Source organism: Perna viridis, chromosome 3 (assembly GCF_037379345.1).
Source record: "Perna viridis isolate PV_CMFRI_1.1 ecotype Kerala chromosome 3, ASM3737934v1, whole genome shotgun sequence".
In the NCBI taxonomy this organism is placed as follows: Eukaryota; Metazoa; Mollusca; class Bivalvia; order Mytilida; family Mytilidae; genus Perna; species Perna viridis.
The window spans coordinates 33,479,331-33,499,214 of record NC_142447.1 but is presented as its reverse complement, the minus strand read 5'-3'; the positions used below and the strand labels follow the sequence as shown (position 1 = coordinate 33,499,214).

Genomic DNA, 19,884 nt, shown 5'->3' with positions numbered 1-19,884 from the left:
AACTCGTTTCCATATCAAAGGAAGGACCTGGACCATTTTTCCGAGGATTCTGATACCACAACTTGGACCTATTTAAAAAACCGTTTTGGACGTACGTCTTGGAAAGAACCTTACTGAAATTGCAAATGCAGGTAAGATTTACGCAAAATTTACAAAAAAAAAAAAAAACCAAAAAAAAAAAAAAAAAAACTGACAAAAATCCAACCACATTTAAATTAAGAACAAATAACAGATTAAAAATCGGGCGTGCCAAGCACTTGCTCATTCAAAGTCACCGACCATTTTATTAGTAAGTGGGTGTCTGCAGGGAGCTTTTTGGAAAACAAAAAATAAATGGTTTATATAAATGATCGGACCCTAAACCTGAATCAGATTATCACCCCCCCCATAACATCAGAGGCGATCTACAACAAATACAAGTACATACTTTCTTAATGCACGTTGAGTAGTCAACAATACAAGAAGAACCTAGAACAAATAAACCTGAATTCCCGTTAGTAAAATTTAATCCCCAGGACTGATCGTGGACTAAAACTTCTTCAAACTAGCTACATGTTTGTAGTTGATATTCCATCCCCATTTTAATTCCAGCAGTGGCAGCAAATATCATTTATTTTCGTTTCGTCATAGACACGAATAATTAAATCGTGCATACCTTCGCCTAAAAAATGTCATTTGAAAGAACATCGAGGGAAACAATTTCTCAAACAACAATAACAAAAAACGGATTATGTAGCGTAGTCACATCCGTACCCGACCTTTTTACGTTAATTTCTCGACTTCCTTTTATTTGTTGATATTTGAACTCCTTACGATTATGTAGCGAAATGCCATGGTAATGGAATCCCATTATGTTTGAGTAAGTTTTATATATAAGGAACAACATATTACAGTTTATGATCGAAGTTTTATGAACAAGCGGAGCGTAAAAGCATTTGTGTATGATCAGGTACTTTAAGAAATCATGATGCCATGAACGAAAAAAAAACTGCAAGTCAATAGGCCCTTTTGTGCTAACTTTGGGGTAGTCGATGAGCATGCTCACCAACTTACCACAAAAGGGTCTATTAAAAAGGAGAAGGTAATAAATATTGTGTGCAATATCTGAATAGAAAATTGTTCACCAGTATTGTACAAATCTTGGTCCATTCCCCCATAGCCAATAGGCCATACAACCTGGAGTCATTGCAAAAGTTGATTCCCACTAATGGTGTGTTAATGAGCCATCAAAAACATGTATGATATAACCTCATGAAAGCAAGTTAAGTAACTGTAAAAGCGGTAATTTGAAGAAGGAAGACATACACTTTTATGTATGAGGCCAATATACATTGTACCTTTCTGTCCAAAAACACTGAGATTTTCTCTAGGGGACCAATACTTACGAATAAGAAATACAAATTTATTGATGGTTCGGAATAAAATAGTTCTTTAGAAGCAGGGATTTTCTAAGTCTACTGCAGAAATCTCAGGTAAAAATTTATTTATGTTAATTGCTGAGTTTTTGTTTGCATGTGCAACACCACTTGCTAACCCTACTGACACTAATATTTTTTGTTTTTGTTTATTTTGCCTTTTTTTGACAAGCAGTATACAGATATCACCCTGGTATTCCCAGAATTTCAATATAACATCTTGAACAGTGTCAATGTGATGCTATATGGCTCTTGGGAGATCACTGACAAGCACTATTAAATTCGGAATGTGTCTCCAAAACAAAGTATTCAAAAACTTTTTAAAAGCACAAAGTTTTGCCTAACTACCAAGCCTAGTTTTTTAGAGCATATTAGCCAAAACACATATCTTTGCCTGTCTGTCTGTCCATTTGTCCATTGTTAAATGCCATGGAAGTGTTTTTTCCCCAAGTTCTCACATTTGTAAGTTAATCTTAATCACCAATGAAAACAATATACATATACATTGTATTTTGATAAAGAACTCTTTCAAGTTATTTCTTTTCACCATCTGAAGTCACTGACTTAGTGGTTTTTATGCTGTTTAAGGTTTAACAGGTAAGATGCTAGATGAGAAGGAATGGGAGTAACCAAACTATGGGACTTGTTGTCCAGTGTATGCCACAAGGATCTCCCTTTATCCAGTTTGAATGGCACAACATTAGCTGTAGATTTAAGTCAGTGGATTTGTGAACTGAAAAAGATAGAAATAGCACAGAAAATACCAAATTTGTATCTCAGGTATAGTTAAATATCAAAGTTATTGGTTTTGTCTTATAGTTTTTTAATTAAAGTTTTGTAGATATCTGTTCATGTTTAAGCGTATGTAATACATATTGTATACCGTGATATTTATCTAAGAAAATGAAAGTATGAATATAAGATAGCAAGAGATACAATGTAACAGCTAGGGTTTTAACAGTTTTTGATGAAATTTTGAAGGAAAATTATACCTCATATATACATTTTTTTGTAGAAATGAATTTAGATTAGAAATGTCAGGTCACTGCAAGGAGATATTTTCTAATTAAAGGGTTTCACATAATGTTAGTCTACTTGATGTTTTTGATGTTAGAGTGTTCTCTTTATGAGCTTCCTCACAGTATTTCTAGTTTACCATCCCTTTTAGACATCACATTTTTTATTTATCCATAGTTTCTTTTGCTTTTGTACACCTGTAAATAGCACCATTCTAGTTTAGATATACACATACCTTATACCTTTTTTCAACAAATTGAAGGAACTTATTTTTTCGAGCAACAAAATTGATGAAGCATGGAATCAGATTGATATTTATAGAAGATGGGACAGCACCAGAGATAAAGAAAGCTGTAATGGCTGAAAGAAATAATTACCGAGGCGTTAGTCTTGAGAGAAGCGGCATGAAAAAAACCTATCAAAAAGTATGATTTATTTCACAGCAGAATCATTTGCATTTATTTGATGTACAAAGAATAACAAACAAATCTGGGAAAAAGTATGTTTTTCTAATGGTAAATTACAATAGACCAGCACTGACCAGTCAAAACAAGAAAATAAGACAATAATTGGCACTATAAAGAGAAGAAAGGATACATACTAGCTTCAGTTATATGCCATATATCACATTTTAAAATCCAATTTGTGAGAAGCTTTTTTATCTCTTAAAAACCATGAATAATATTTTCCAACACTTCATTACTTTATTATTAATTTTTGAAAATTTGATCCCTCCTTCCCCCCCCCCCCCAAAAAAAAAACAGTCCCAGTAGGGAACAGTAACATTTTTGTGTTCTTTGTGCTACTATTACAGGCATATAAACAGCTGTTTCACATGAGAAATACTAATGTATTATCTATGTGTTTGCTTTTTTTTAGTGTAAAGAGTTATTGTCTCTCCTTGGATTACCCTGTGTACAAAGTGTAGGGGAAGCTGAAAAACTGTGTGCCAGACTGAATAAATCTGGGGTTTGTATTTATTAAACTAATGTATTGGCAAATTTCAGACAGAAACCATTTAAATTTTACTTCTAACATAATGATGTAAGGATGCAAGGCTTAAGGTTTTTTTATCAGTGTTCTTTATTGTTTCCATTTAACAGACTTGGTATTTTTATAATTAGCTCACTGTTCACTTATACACTTTTGTAAACATAATCATTGATTTTAAATTACTACATAAAATCATATTGAATATGACTTTACCTCCAAAAAAATGTCAGTTTTGGAAGTATTGACTGAAAGTATCCCCAGAATCACATCTATCTGGCTCAGTATGATAATTAGAAATAGAGAGAGGTAGATACTTTATTTGCAAATTCTGTAATGTGATTGAAAATAAGGAACACTTTCTTCTTCAATGTAGGCTTAATGAATAATTAAGACTCAAATTTGTTAAACTTCATTTGAAATTGGAAGATCTAATTCTGTCTAACTCTGTCTATGGAACATGTTCTTCGGCTCCTTTTGATGCAGTCACGCAGAAGCAGTATTATTTTTCATGTTTCTTACAGATACATATTTGTATATTGTTGTGTTTTTTCATTCTTTTTTTTTTTCACAAACATTATGTGTTTACATGATAATTTAATATTTGAATTAGATGTTACATGTGTCATTAGAATCACATCTCGTGTCTGGTTCAGTGTTATACAAATTGTATTATCAGAATCATATCTATCTGGCTCAATGTTAAACAAATTGTACCCCCAGAGTCACATCTATCTAGCTCAGTGTTGTACAAATTATATCCCCAGAATCACATCTATCTATTAAAACATATCAGTTTTATCAAATCAGACATTAACAATTTACTTTAATGTCCTTTCAATGTTAAGATATATTGGGACTACATTATTTGAATAAAATATGACTTTTGTTAATGTTTTTTCAGCTTCAATTTATTTTCCACAAGCTGAGTGGAGATACCTGTTACCTGTAAAGTATTTATTTTATTAGTTTTATTTTTCAGAAAGTTGATGGTGTGTATTCTGCTGATGGAGATGTTTTTCTTTATGGAGCACAAAAAGTGTACAGAAATCTTGATTTGAAGGTTAATATAACTGAGCTTATTCATGTATATTAATTATGTGTGTAGATTAGTTTTACTGTTTCTCTCACTTGAGGTTTATATTAGTGTGGAAGTATTAAATCAGGTAACAATGCACTCAGTACACCATCCTCTTATAGCTGAAATACTGCTGCTTGGACGTTAAACCCCAACAATCAGTCAATCAATATACCCTTTAAAATGTTCCTAGGTTTTGGTTGTTGTGTATCATGGTTGGATATTTGCAATTGAAATCACACCATTATTTCACATGTACATTAAGATATGATCTTATTTCTCATGTACACTACTGTCAACACTGGTTTTAATTTCTCCTTTCTTCACACTTGTGAGTGGAGTCTCTATTTCAAAATATTCTTCTAGATTAATTAACATGCTTACATGACAAAAATATATTAAATGATTTTTAAAGTTTAATAGCATTTCAGTTAAATACAAAAAATTAAATGAGAAGTATTGGAATGATGCAAATTTATCTCAGATTTTAATATGGTGGAGACACAATGGAGTCATATTGGAGGTAAAAAGTGACTCCACCCTGAAGAATGGAGAAATTAAAATTTAGATTAATGGTAGTGTACATTATGTTATGAACTAATATTACATGTACATAAAGGAGTGTGGTTGCACTCTTGATATTCGACCACTTATTCACCCTCTCTCTACAAGTGGTAGACTAGCGAAAACTCAACTCCTTCTTTCCAATTATGGTGTCACTGAATACACATTTCCAAAATAATGAAAGTGTTCAAGACTATTTATTTCAATTTTAGTGGTACAGTTTTCATTAAATCTTAGTTGTTATATCATATAAATGCACAGTGTCTAAGCTAGCCTAAATATGAAACAATGCCCCTCCTCTCTTTTGATTTGCCACACTGTTTTTAAAAAATGAAACTTAACTTCTGTCATATGTACCTGACGTATATATATCGCTTACCAAAACTGAAATTCTTTTACAAATCAAGAATTAATTAGAAAAGAGTAGTTTACATTTTCTGAATTGAAAATGTAATGTTCATGCACAAAATGTTTCCAAATGAGTTGAAAAACAGAGGTCATTGCATGTAATTTGAATTACTGTTCAGAAAGCATCATTTAATTAAATCACAATTAATCACATTTTTCTCAGAAGATACACAACAGGTCAATGAAATCTCTTGTACTTATCCTTATAAACGATACGATAAATTGAAATATATTGGTTGACAGAAAATTATACTTTGTCATTTTATACTACATCAAATATAATATATTTATGGAGTAAAAAAATTACTCATTAGAAAAAAATATTTCAATGGAAATTTCAAGCTGCTGGAAAAAGATGATTCACGTAGAAGATAATTTTCTACCTTTAGCATGCCATGTTATAGGGCCCTTATTCTAATCTATGTTTCTAACTACAATATTGATAGCAGTTTTTGATTCAATGATTTTTTTAGAAGGAGACCATTGACTGCTGCATGATGGAAGACATAAAAGATGAACTGTTTCTGGACAGGAATGATCTGATTACTATAGCTTTATTATCTGGATGTGACTATCGAAAAGGAGGGGTACAGAATGTAGGGATAGAAAAAGCAGACAAGTTTGTACAACATTGTAACAAACTTCATCTTGATCCTCTTAAAAGGTGTTTATTTGTTGTGGAATGATAATTTTCATCTGAATAAGTAATGTATAAGGTTTGAATCTGTACACTTGACCAGATTAGAGTTTGTACAACTCAACTCAGATTGTACACAGTAGGCAGTATATTAGTTTTTGTAATGGGGATTTAAAGCAAAACATATTCTTTTTTAAAATATTGCAGATGTAGTGAGATTTGATTTGTCTAAAGTTAAGAAAAACTTTACCTTATTCTATCTGTATTTGAACAGGGAACATTAGAAGTTTCTGTGTTAAAGGGAGATAATGCATTTCCCAGGTTTACAACTAAAATCGATTTTTATTGTTGCTGTCATTTGAGTTGACCTTAAAAGTCCCTTAATAATATTAATTGGGTAAAAAAAATATAAGAACCTTTTTCTGTAAGGTGTTTGTTTTTTTATCAGAGTTTAGGGAAGAGTAGTTGGCATGCAAACATTTTGTTAAGGTTAGAATTGGAACATATATATTTTTTATCCCACAGTAGGTACTAGACATTTACAGTCTTTCTCAATTGAAATGTAGTCAATAATTTAAAGCATTTTAGGCACATCTAGATGGCTTTTAAAAAAAACATTTTCTGCTTAACTTCATAGGTTTCTCTTGGAATCAGATGAAATATTTACAAAAGATTTATTAAACCAATTTTATATGATGATCAATCAATGCATAATATTAGAGAATATGGTCAATCTTAAAATACTTTTGTGAAAGTAAAAAGTATATGCTGTACTATTTAATTTAAAGACAAATATATATTCATTTATTTTTGGAATGCGAATCCCTGGAGTTACATAACAAATTGATGTGAAACCAGACACATTAGAGATGACAACAACAGAACATGGTATCAAAAAATGGTATTTGGTGAATGAAAAACCAGAATAAAATAATAAATTTCTCTTTTATCATTGAAATTCTCAGGTTGGGTTGTATCTATCTCCCAAAGTTTGGTCATGACAAATGAAATAACTTTAATAATGAACAAAATTGTACAAATAAGAATGTAATTTATTATACCCCCACTTTCATAACTCATTAGAGTTGGGGCTATATTGCAATCACCTTGTCTGTCCATTACACTTTTTTTGTAACCGATTTCTCAGCTTCTACCGGAAGGAATGCTAGATATTTGGTAAATTACTTTCTCATCATGACTTTAAGAGTGTCTCCCGTTTTCAGGTTTGTCTCTCATCTACTTCCTGTTTACTGATTGACATAGTGGTTTTTATGTGCTGCATAATGGAAATTTTCGTAACAGATTTCTCAGCTTCTATCAGAGAGAATCCTTAAATATTTGGTATATTGCTTCCTCATGATGACCTTATTGTGTCTCCCCTTTTCAGGTTTGTCACTCATTTACTTCCTGTCTACCGATTGACTTAGTAGTTTTTTTGTGCTGCATAATGGAAATTTTTGTTGTTGGCCATCTACTTCCTGTTTATGGATCAGCTGAGTAGCTTTTTAGATGCTGCATAATGGAAATTCTCAGCTTCTATCAGAGGGAATGCTTAAATATTTAGTATATTGCTTTTTTGATATCTTTTACTGTGTCTCCCTTTCCCTGGTTTTGCTGAATTGGTTGAGTAAGGTATACTTAGCATGACATAGCTTACAATATCTTGTTATCTTCTTAATACAGGGTTAAAGAATGGAGATATAATGATGAACTTGTGAAATTACAAAAAGTAAAAGACAGTCCTCTGAAGAAACTTCCCCACTGTTCTACATGTAAACACTTAGGTAATCTTTTTTATCTGGATCCAGTTGTTATGTATATATCCTATCACTTACAGAATACTGTCCTAGGCATTAAATCCAAGGGCAACCATGACTTTTTGCTGAACTGTTAGTGTTGCTGATTAGATCATCATGCATGAGATTGGTTTTAAATACAATCTCCTACCTGCCAAATGTACAAGGCATATCTCTGCCTCAAGTCCTCATCACTGAAATCAAAGGAAAGGCCATTTCTCTCTCTCTAAAATGTCTTTCACAACTTTGATTTGGAACAGGTGCTTCTTCTAATACAGCAATTTTAACTAAATAATAATTTTAACATTTTGAGTTGAATAAAGATAAAAAACAAATTGAAACTCATTTTTAAGACAAAAGCCTAACAATTTTTTGAATTACTGGGCAAAAAAATAGATTAATGGATGTAGCCCAAAGAGATTCTTCCAACACTATCAATTTTTATGTCACTATGCTATTTTATTGTATACTTCTCTGTGTGTTATGATAATAAAAAATGTAATGATGGAATTCTATAGTCAACTTAACAAAAAACAAAATGTACCTGTGCAGGTCTGGTTGTTAAAAGAATAGGCCTGCAGCAGCGCTAAGCTTGTCATAAAAGGCGACTAAATAGTGCTCAGAACCCTAGCCGGGGGCTTGGGTGCTCTGCCCACAGAGCAACTGGGATGTGTGCCCCAGGTGGTGGAATGGGGTACCCCTGGCGTGTTACATGCTGGCGTTGTCAGGCTATAATATGGAAAACCTGACCGCAAACCATAGTGGTGCATCGTGTTGGGAAAGATGCCACGTTCCTCGCACGTTAAAGAACCCTACTGTGGTATTCTCCCGGAGTAGGAACCATAGGGCTCCGCCACAGGAGGCTAAATTGCCCAACCCTACCCACCTCTCCCTATTTCCAGTGGCAATCAAAATTTGTCGACCCCATTGTCCTTGTGTCCCATCCCTTTTTCATTTCATTATCATTTCATGTTCATTTTATCATCCATTTCATGTTCATTGTCTGAATGTAGCTGAAGTATTGCTGCTCGGACGTTAAACCCCAACAAACAAACAAACGAAAAACAAAATGAAGTTTCAAAAAAATTACCTGGTAATGTAAAGTTTATGGTCGGTTTTGCTGATTTCACCCCAAGAATAAATTCTTTTGTGTAGCTTGTACAATCAGTATTAACAAAATACAAAATATGTCAATAGATGTATCAGTCATGTAGGCTTGAGACATTTCTTGTGTATTTTGTACAGGTACAAAGCCTGAACATATTAAGTGCGGTTGTAACCCATGTGATACTGTTCAGTCATGTGATTCAAGGAATCATGTGATTTGTTCTTGTGAATGTTGTACTGTTGAAAGCAACAAATTTGAACTTTCAATGAGAGAAAAGGCTTTAAAAAATCCAGAATTTCCAGACCAGAAGGTAAGAGAAGAATAAATGTGTTCCTTATATACATTGAAGAATGTGGTGTTTATTGAGGCAAAGCAGTAGGACAACTTTTCAATCATGAAATAAAAATAAATTCAGAAAGTATTTTTAATGTTATTATTTGTAAGTACCAGTAAACAGCATCACACCTCCTTAACTCATAGAACTTTATTGATAGTTTCATGCTCTTCTTTAGTAGAACAACTTAAACCAGTAAAATGGCTGATTAATAGACCCTGATACTAAAAACTTTTTCAATTGATTTAAAATAATAATTTGTTTTGCAATCTGATTAAAATCAGCTGTACTACGCCACTAACATAGTTGGCTCCAATTACTATGTACTTTGCCACTAGATGCAGTTGCGAAGCACATAATAATCAGAGCCAAACAAACAGCTAATTTTAATCAGATTGTTTGTTCTGTAGATTATAGATGAGTTCTTGACGGATGATAGCTCCTTACCTGATTTACATTGGGACACTGTAAATGTTACTGGACTTCAGTCATTCTTAAAGGACAATCTTAAATGGAAAGATTTAGAGTTCTTCAACAAGATAACTCCTATTTTAGTCAGCCTGCAGTTAAATGGGATGGACTGGGCTGTGTCTGATAAACTGATACCTGAAAAGTAAGTTCTGTAACTAAAAACAAGGAAATTGATGAACATGCCACTCATTTTGCTGATCATATAATGGTTAACCACCATCTGTCTGTCTGTTTACATGTCATATGTGTAACTGAAAAACAGAGCAATGGATTTTGGAATGGAATGTCAGAATGTTTATCTTTTTGGAAGAATGCTCCTTTTTGTTTTTCTTGTATTGTGATCTTTTTGTTTCAGAATAACTGGACTGTACATGTCACAAAGGGATGGGTGTTTCATGTGTATTAGTGCAACTATTATTTTTAGTATCGTCTTTATTTACAGTATGATACACTTGTTGAGTTCATTTTTATTGTTTATTATGGAAAAGCTGATAATGTTAAACTGCATACAAAACAACCAAATGGCAATAATAAAATACAGTGACATATTACAAAGACAGTCACATGGTACAAAAATTATGGAAAGGTACATTGATATGGTACAAATACATTATCATGGCACAAATGGTACAAAATAATTGAAAGGTGCATTGACATATTACAAAGACATTATCATGGCACAAAGACATTGACAATGTACAAAGACAGTCACATGGTACAAAATAATGGAAAAGTACAGTGACATGGTACAAAGACATTATCATGGTATAAAGAAACTCACATGGTACAAAGACAGTGTCATGGTACAAAGACACTCACAAGGTAAAAAGACAGTGTCATAGTACAAAGACATTATCATGGTACAAAGACAGTGTCATGGTACAAAGACAGTGTCATGGTAAACAGACAGTGTCATGCTACAAAGACACTCACATGGTACAAAGACAGTGTCAAGGTACAAAGACATTCATATGCTACAAAGACAGTGTCATGGTACAAAGACACTCACGAAGTAAAAAGACAGTGTCATAGTACAAAGACATTATCATGGTACAAAGACAGTGTCATGGTAAACAGACAGTGTCATGGTACGAAGACAGTCATATGGTACAAAGACAGTGTCATGGTACGAAGACACTCACAAGGTAAAAAGACAGTGTCATGGTACAAAGGCAGTCATATGGTACAAAGACAGTCACATGGTACAAGGACAGTGTCATGGCATAAAAGTAGTGGATAGATACAGTGACAAGGTACAAAGACAATGTCATGGTACAGTGATATAGTACAAATACAACAACAATGTACAAAAATAAGTGACATGGTAGAAAGGCAGTGCCATGTGATAGACAGTAACATGGTACAAAGACAGTCACATGGTACATAGACATTGTCATGGTATAAAAGTAAAGGAAAAGTACATTGACATTGTACAAAGACAATGTCATGGTACAGGGACATAGTACAAATATAACAACAATGTACAAAAATAAGTGACATGGTATAAAGACAGTGTCATGTACAGTGACATAAAGCAATTTACAAATACAATTGTATGTCCTATATGATTAATAAAGTATTCATATTCATGTAAGATAATTCAAATATATAATGACAATGTCATCGAACAATAATAATATCAGTTGAAATGCCAACCTGTAAAGACATTGTCATTACAGATTAGATAAACAAAACATCTGTAGATATCTTATGAAATTTAAATGTAACTGAGCAACTTGGACTGCACTCAGGAATGTAAGTAAAAACATGATGAAAAGACCTTTTCATCTTATATACAGTGTATCAAATTTATATACCAGTAATAGAATCACATATAAACATAGATTACATTTTACTTATTCATGTATTATCATTTGTCCAGGATCATAAGAAGAACTAAACAGAAGCCATCTGGTGTTGTTGTATACTGGAAAAAACTTGGTAAGTTCATATACCATATAAATATGAGCTTAGCAATTTGAATTTTAGGTATATTTTTTAGAATTATACACCTAAAATTTAAGCTTAAAATTTTCATAAACATTTAGTATATGTTTTAACTTTAAGATTGAATGAAAAAAAAATAAAACCAATTGAGAGCAAAGTGGAATGGGAAACATTTGTATTTTTAGCTTAGATTTCAGTAATTCTACTTGTCATCATAATTATTGTTCATCAATGTATAACTGTTGACTATGTTGTACTATGTAGATATAGACGATGTCACTGAAGAGTACCGAGAAGTAACAGTAGCTGAATCCAGCTTTAGACAACATTATCCTGAAATGTTAGCTGAGTTTGATAAGTCGCAAGACAAACAGAAAGGTTTAACACAAGTTTCTGTTTTAGTTTTGTATTTCAGATTTGTAAATCAGAAGACATATTTTTAGCAAAAAGTTCATGATGCTAAGGGTTGTATGACAATTTATGTACCAGTTGGTCACCCTCCAAATTTTTTTGATTGGCAACCATCCAGTTGACATATTGCTACCAGTCCTGAAGTATCATGAACTTTTTCATATATATTTTCAAATATAGTTTACTCTGGTGTATGCATGTGGAAAAAAGAAAAAAAAAATCATACAGCACTTTTTAATTTATGACATCACTTTTTCAATATAAAAGGAAGACTGTCCATATAAGGTTATAAGTATTTGTTAGAAAGTAAAGATACAAAAATATTGAAATATTTAATTTTATTGACATAAAGTTGATTAAATTTTTGAATAGTTCTAGCTGTTAATTTGTCTGTGCACACAATATATGTTTACAATGGAATGATATTGACATTTATTCCCATATTATTGTAACATTCTATACCTCTTAGAAAGTAAGACAAAAATGCTATGAATGCTATTTCAAATACATGTAGGACTTTATATTGGGTTGTCATTTTGAACTGAATAATTGATTTCACAACAAGTAAAGATTTCTATTCATTAAAGAATAATTGCATAAATATTTGGGAAGATAATGCCTATACATTATGTATATTGGACTCCTAAGGTCATGCTACTTACTACTCAGTGCAATATTTCCAAACACTTATGCAATAACCATAAATTATTTTGTGTCTTAATGTTATTTCCTGAATGTACAGTTCATGATGTTTAATTATCTTTTTTGAATTTCATCCATATATTTGTTTACTTGTACTTCCAATACTTTAGAATTTGTTTTCATCATTTTCTATGTATACAGAAATTAATTGCTTAAGTTAAAACTAATGAGTTTAATATTATCAATATTTATTGTTTTATGATCAGGAAAGAAAAGAAAAGTAGTGGACAGCAAAGGGCAGAAAACACTTAAAGACCTGTTTCCTGTTGTGAAGAAGGTCAAACTGTTGCCATCTTCTGATTGGAAGAAATGATCATGATAATAAGAGAACTATGAAAAGACATGTACCTCAGATATTTGGTTGAATGATTAAAATCAGAGAAAAGTTTTGTTTCTTGAATAACAAAATTCTTCATATTGTAGCTGTAGATATTTTTATCATGAAAAACTGTCTCCATGTATACAGAGATCACATTGTGAAAGTACACACCTTTAGTTCTAGCCTTATGTAGAGTTTGGTCTATTTGGTCTGTTGGAGATCATTGGCTTTGATATTCATTTTGTTTCAGAGATCAAATTAGTTTCTTCATTTCTTTTGTGTTCCACAAAATACTTACTTATTAAGTACCTGTCTTTGTAAGAATCATGCAAAATCTGAAAAATGTGATACACCCCAAAAAAGGCTACATATTTTTATTTTTGTAATTAAGTTGTTTTATGGGTTTATACTATGAAATTTGTAATTATTCATTCAAATCTGCCTGTTCTTAGGAGATAATCAGCACTGAAAATCCAATAGATTCTATTGCATATGAGTGTCATTTACAGAGTTATCTCCTTTAATTTTGAAATATACAATGCATTCTATATAATTTTTATCTCCTAAGAACACAGGTTATATGAAAATTTGAATGTTTATTTCTGTTTATTATGGCAATTCAAACAGAATATCAAAAATAAAAATATGTAGGCTTTTAACCTATGAATCACATTTTGCATGATTCTTAGCTGGAGTGCTGCATAAATTATAATGTGTTTTGATTGGATTTGGCCAGTGAAGACAAATACAATTATTATTATAATGGTTCTTTAAATACCAATCCATATTAAATTTGGACACTTTCAATGTAGAGGTGATATAAGGTGCAAAAGAACCACATAGAACTTTTTCCATCTAGGTAGGTTTTCGATGCTATAATTCTTTCTGTATGCAGGTCTGTATTTTGGAGAAAACTATACTGCCTCTTTTAAAAATTAAATCAAGATTGATGACTCTTGCAAAGTGCCAATTTCAAATACAATTTATTTAATTTTTAATTGTATCAAACTTGCAAACATTGAATGAAAACTAAGACTGGTTATTAAGTGTGTAACTCTTTAGGATTAAGAAATAAAAGTGAATTTGGTTGGTTTGGGATGTACATATATCAGCTCCTGTCTGATATTTATAGACGGCCACTAGAAAATTACACATTAGATGAATACATGTACTTTTTAATCTTCATGATTTTTTTTACATGTTGTGATATTTTGTGATGTTGAACAAACAACCTATGTGTAGTCCTTTATTATATTATGTTTTTTTTATTATAGATAGATAATTTATTATGGTTTGTTTTATACTTCATTATCATTGTGTACCATCTATTATTGTCTCTAATCAACATTTTTTATATTTCAGAAGACTTTTCAACTGTTCTTTTATAAACTGACTTCAAGTTCTACAAGTCAATGAAAAAGTTTAAAATTGCTTTTCAAAATGGAAACTTCCAATTCTTTGTATTGTGATGTGTCTATTATAAAGAAACAATGAAAAGTAAATAATGACAACTAGAACATACAAATACTACTTCAGTGAAGAAACTACTATGTTATTTCATGAGTGTTTTTTTTTTACAATGTGTGATGTAGTATATGTCCAATACCATCTAATTGAATGTTTGAATTCTTTAAACATATACAGTTTATGAGTTATGTTAAATGATGTACTCAGTTGTTATTTTTTTTTAGTAAAGGCAATCTTTGTATTGGGCATTTTAACTAAAAGGTTATATATCTACCTCTTATTCTTTTTTTCTGTAATTTTATATGAATACTCATCACCATATGGGTTTTTTATGCATTTATACCTTTACATACTACATGTATGTTGCATGTATTAGTGAGGCCAGGACACATTAGTACTTGTCAAATTCAGTTATTAACTCACCTGGCTTTGGTCTGATATCTGTGGTCAAACTTTCGTTAAAATATGTTTACCTATGTTGTGAAAAAAACTTTTTAGGACGTTTTTTGCTATTTTTAATGTTATTACTTTAAAAAAATCTTATCCTGTGAATTCAGTGAAATTTGATATGATTGTTCCTAAGGTATGAGCATTAGGAATTTTTATCCATGAGAAAACATGGCTGCTTTTATAAAAAAAGTAGAATGTGGCTAAGTGAGCTAGGTGAGTGATTCAGGCTCTTTAATGCATCTAGTATAGTTTGTACTTCTGTTAACAATTTGGCAAATTAGTTGGAAGGAAAGTTTCGATCATTTATATGTTCAGATGAGAGAGGTATTTTGACCACATACATTTGTTCAGGGTCAACCAGTATAAAGATTATATATTCCATATGCATATATTGGGACAAAATTTTTTTTAATTGACTCCAAATTATTTACAATACATGTACATGTATTTAAGCCCTGTTTCATACTTCTTGTTACTGTTTTTTTACACAAGGAAAATGGTTGTTAAACATTTTGTAACATTCAAAGAAAAAATATTTCCACATTGATTTCTATGACCAGTTGATTGCATAAATATCAATATAAGCATGTAGTAAACTTATGTAGTAAAAAAAAACTGATTTGGTGTATGTATCACTAAACACTGGATTGTAATTAGATTATTACCATGATCCACACATTAGAACATGAGTTGCTTTCATGTGTTAGACCAATTTGTTTATGTATCCTTAACTTTCCAAACTATTTGATTAATACTAGTGTAAATTTCAGAGAATGATTATAAGTTAATGCCATTCTGCAGCTGGGAATATTTGAATAATAATTCTTTGCAGCTTATATTTTAACGTTTGGTTGAAATAAGTTTTGGGTTAAATTATAGTAAATGAAAATTCTTTGAAATAAATGTATGAATACATGACATCCTTTGTGAGTTATGCTCACAGTATTTGTTTTTTTTTTCAAGACCAGCATTAAATATATAGATTTAGTATTTTGTGAATATTGAAAGTTTAGCTAAGTTTTTAAAATCTAAATGAAACAATTGATATTAAATGATTAGTTTTTAAAACTGTTTATAGATTTTTATAAGATTTTGTAAAATGTCTGTCAGGACAAGTTACAATAACAGAATGCTATACGGGATAAATGAGGAAATTCAATGGTTTGTTCTGTATAATTATATGACACAGAAATACACCATTTTCCATACATGACAAGAAAATTTTTTATTAAGTTTTCATTATGAATAATTTCTAATGCTTGGACCTAAACCATCAGCTTGCAAGTTGTATTTTAACATCATATGATTTGTTAGTGATTATTGTTGACTTTTTATAAACACATTTGGTTTGATAAATAATAGTTATGGCATGTCAAAATTTCTTTACTGTATTATTTTTACTATAATGTGTAAATGAGTTTTTACAAATGTATACTGGTATGGCATTACCATCGGCATTGTCCATAGGCTATTTAATATGTTATCAACCAGAGGGAGTTTCTCATGCTCATCTTGTCAAGCGGCTTTGTCGCAAGACGAGATGAGCATGAGAAACTCCCATGAGTTGAAAAAATATTTAATAATCTGTTTATCGCTGTTTTGCTGAATTGTAAGGTATTAGTTTTCTTTTATTTTCAGTTTTCTTGACCTAAATATGTAAGTTTTATAAGCACTGCAAAATTTCCTTTCGGGACTATTTTTCAGCAACATGCTACGTGACGTCACGTATGTTGTGCAGCTGTGATACACATTTTTGGAAAAAAATCGGTTAACTATGATGATCGTGTTTAAAGTTTGTTAAATAATTTTGGGATTTATTCATTCTAATCGGGTAAGTTACTGTATTTAATCATTTTCCATTGTAGACTAGAAAATATTGCCACAAATTAGCCATTATTTCATAGGCAGTAAACAAACAGATGGCTATTTGGGTTGTCCTACGCTGTTGCTTGTATGTCACACGAGGACATAGAAACTAGTGATAATTTTCATTCTCACTTGAGTGGCATGAGATTGAAAATTATTGTATTGCAAGATCAAAGGGATTTTAAACAAAATAGCGATAAACTTGTTTTTTGCAATAACTGAAATATAAGTCAGTAAGTTCAATTTACTGGTGACTTGTAAGTACATTTTGTTTTGCTAATGTGAATCTGTGTATGTAGATTAATATAAATTTGACCTTTTTTCAAATTCATATAAATTTGCAGTCCAAAAGTAAATTTCATTTGATATCAACAAAAATTTAATTCTTTGGAATCTATGGTTTATTGAATTGTGCAGTGTATTTAGATTTTTATTGTTGGCCCTATTTCAGATTGGTTTAAAGTTAAGGTCTTATTAAACTTAACTTATAGTTTCACCAAATGTAATCAGACCATTATAACTTAATATCAAATTTCCATATTTTTTTAGTTCTATGACAATATTCATCTTCTGTCAAAATGTAATTACAATCAAAATGTTGAGTGGTATAAAGCTTTTAGTGTTATACTTGCCCCTATTGTCCACAGATTGACTATGCAGTCAAATCAAGATGAATTGCATGGGGCATTTTATTTCTAAAAATAGGTACCATGATATTTATGAAAGATCAAAGTGTGTGTTATAATATATAATATTTTCCTCCTTAAAGGAGCAACAGATTTATTCTTTTTCATCAGTAATATTTTTTTCTTCAAATTTGGTATATTGGTAAATTAAACAATACTTCTAGGGTTTTTGAACCCTCAGGATCAAAATGCCTTATGTGGCTGTATCAAGTAGGAACTTCCCTACTATTTCTGAGCACTGCATAAAAATATAGTCCGTATGTAATTCCTTTTATATCATTCAATACCTCTTTTATAATGAGTAATTATCTTTCTGGCAATTATTCATATTAATAATTTATTATTTCTGCAAATAAAATTTAGATCTAGTCTTTAAATAAATCAACCGAAGATTTGAGGGACTTATTTTTTGGCCTTGAAAGATGTTTATTAATAAATTTGCTTTTAGGGAATTTAGTTCTTGTAGTGATGTGTCAAGAATCATTTAATGCGTTAAGCATGTTCTGCTTAACACACTTATCAGTCAAATTTCCATCCTATGGGGTTGAATTATCTAATGCTAAACATGGGCAACCAGTCACATAACATGGGTAACAGTTGAGAAAATAACAGTTACTGATTGGTCAAGTATTTGGTTGAAATGTAGATGGGAATTTGTACAAAGCATGGGATGGCATCTCTTAAATTAGGTACACATGAACAGTAGAAAAAGGAAAGAAGAAAGAAATGTTATAATTTACTTAAAGGAGAAACTTTAAAAGACAGAACTATGTTATATATGTTTAAAGGTATTTTCGATGCAAAAACCTAAGAAGCATTGCACAGAGATATTCAGAATTGACCCAAAATGCAAAATACAGCAACATTTCGTGGGCTTTTTCTACATTGGGCATCTGTAAATACAACTTTATAAAAAGATCTTTTTAGGTTTGCCATCAGATTACCAGTTTTGTTATAAAAAAAAACTTGCATAAAATTTTATTTTAACCCAGTAAAATGGTTGGGAAAATTCAGATTGATTAGAAGTTTCTAGTTTAGGAAAATCTTATGTTCATCAAGGAAATTATTTTCTTGAGCTGACATTGGTTTTATTTGAGTATAATAACAGTGTAGGATATATACTCTGTTCTAACAGTTCTTGCAAGTTAACTTTTGGACAGGTTTGTATGTGAAGTTGGATACCGCTTAACTATTGCCTACATTTTATACTTCAGAAAACAGTAGACATTCAGTTTATGTAAATTAGGAAAAAACTGTTCTAAATGATATGGAAAATGTATGACACATTTTTATTTTACATCATGTAATCTTTGAAATTTTGTTCATGCGAAATAAAAAAAACCTCAGTGCTAACAGCTCTTTGATTGATAACTGTTTTTAATGTACGAGTTTTTGACCTTTGTTTTCAAGATATTAGTTGTTTAATATGCCCATTTTTCATTGGATTGCTCTGGAATGTACCATGAATCATAAACAAGTTTTCCCTAGATAAATCAAGTCAATTACAAACAGTTAAAATTTAACAAAATTGATTTTTAGTCACATTTCATTTCTTTTCTTATTCCATTTACAAAAGTAGGTGGATTTGCATCAGTATACTATTTGTTAATTTAAAAACATCAAAATGTAGGACATCTCATGCTTTTCCTATTTACCTCTGCACTGATCTTCTTAGAGAAGAGAAAAAAAAATGTTTTAAGTGGCCTTATTCTAGTTTTTAGCTCACCTGTCTCAAGGCCATGTGAGCTATTGCCATCACTTGGTGTCTGTTGTCGTCATTAACAATTTTTCAAAACTCTTCTCCACTGACACTGCATGACCAATTTGAACCAAACTTGGTATGAATGTTTCTTGGGGTATCCTGCTTAGAACTGATGTGGGGATTTTTGATCCGTTACTAAAAATAGAACATAGGGCTCAGACAGTGGTTTAGGCAAAATCTAGTATGGGGTAAAAGTGTTCAGCATGATGTGATCTATTTGTGGTCAAATTTTCATTTTAATCTGTTAAGCCATGTTGGAGTTATTGCCCTTTTTCGATGTTTTTTTTTGCTATTTTTAATGTTGTTTCTGTTAAAAATCTTCTCCTCTGACACCACTTGACCAATTGGAAACAAACTTTGTATGAATGTTCCTTAGGGCATCCTGCATAGAACTTAAGTGGGAATTTGTGATCCGTCAAAAAACATGGCCGCCGTTACTAAAAATACAACATAGGA

The 19,884-nt window shown here is 31.2% G+C and overlaps 1 protein-coding gene across 2 annotated transcripts; it reads left to right on the top strand.

The window, feature by feature from the left end:
* The first annotated feature begins 771 nt into the window (after positions 1 to 771).
* LOC148621942 (flap endonuclease GEN homolog 1-like) lies at positions 772 to 18,061 on the top strand. Of its 2 annotated transcripts, none has more exons than XM_088571322.1 (12): positions 772 to 859; positions 2,004 to 2,195; positions 2,695 to 2,857; positions 3,312 to 3,401; positions 4,405 to 4,485; positions 5,946 to 6,136; positions 7,793 to 7,893; positions 9,151 to 9,323; positions 9,758 to 9,960; positions 11,701 to 11,759; positions 12,030 to 12,105; positions 13,085 to 18,061. In XM_088571322.1, the coding sequence occupies exons 2-12, from the start codon at positions 2,035 to 2,037 to the stop codon at positions 13,128 to 13,130; spliced, it is 1,344 nt and encodes a 447-aa protein (XP_088427448.1). In that variant the 5' UTR covers positions 772 to 859; positions 2,004 to 2,034; the 3' UTR covers positions 13,131 to 18,061. The 2 variants fall into 2 exon arrangements, with proteins under 2 accessions (XP_088427448.1, XP_088427447.1); XM_088571321.1 differs by having other exon boundaries at positions 12,030 to 12,143.
* The last annotated feature ends 1,823 nt before the right edge of the window (positions 18,062 to 19,884 follow it).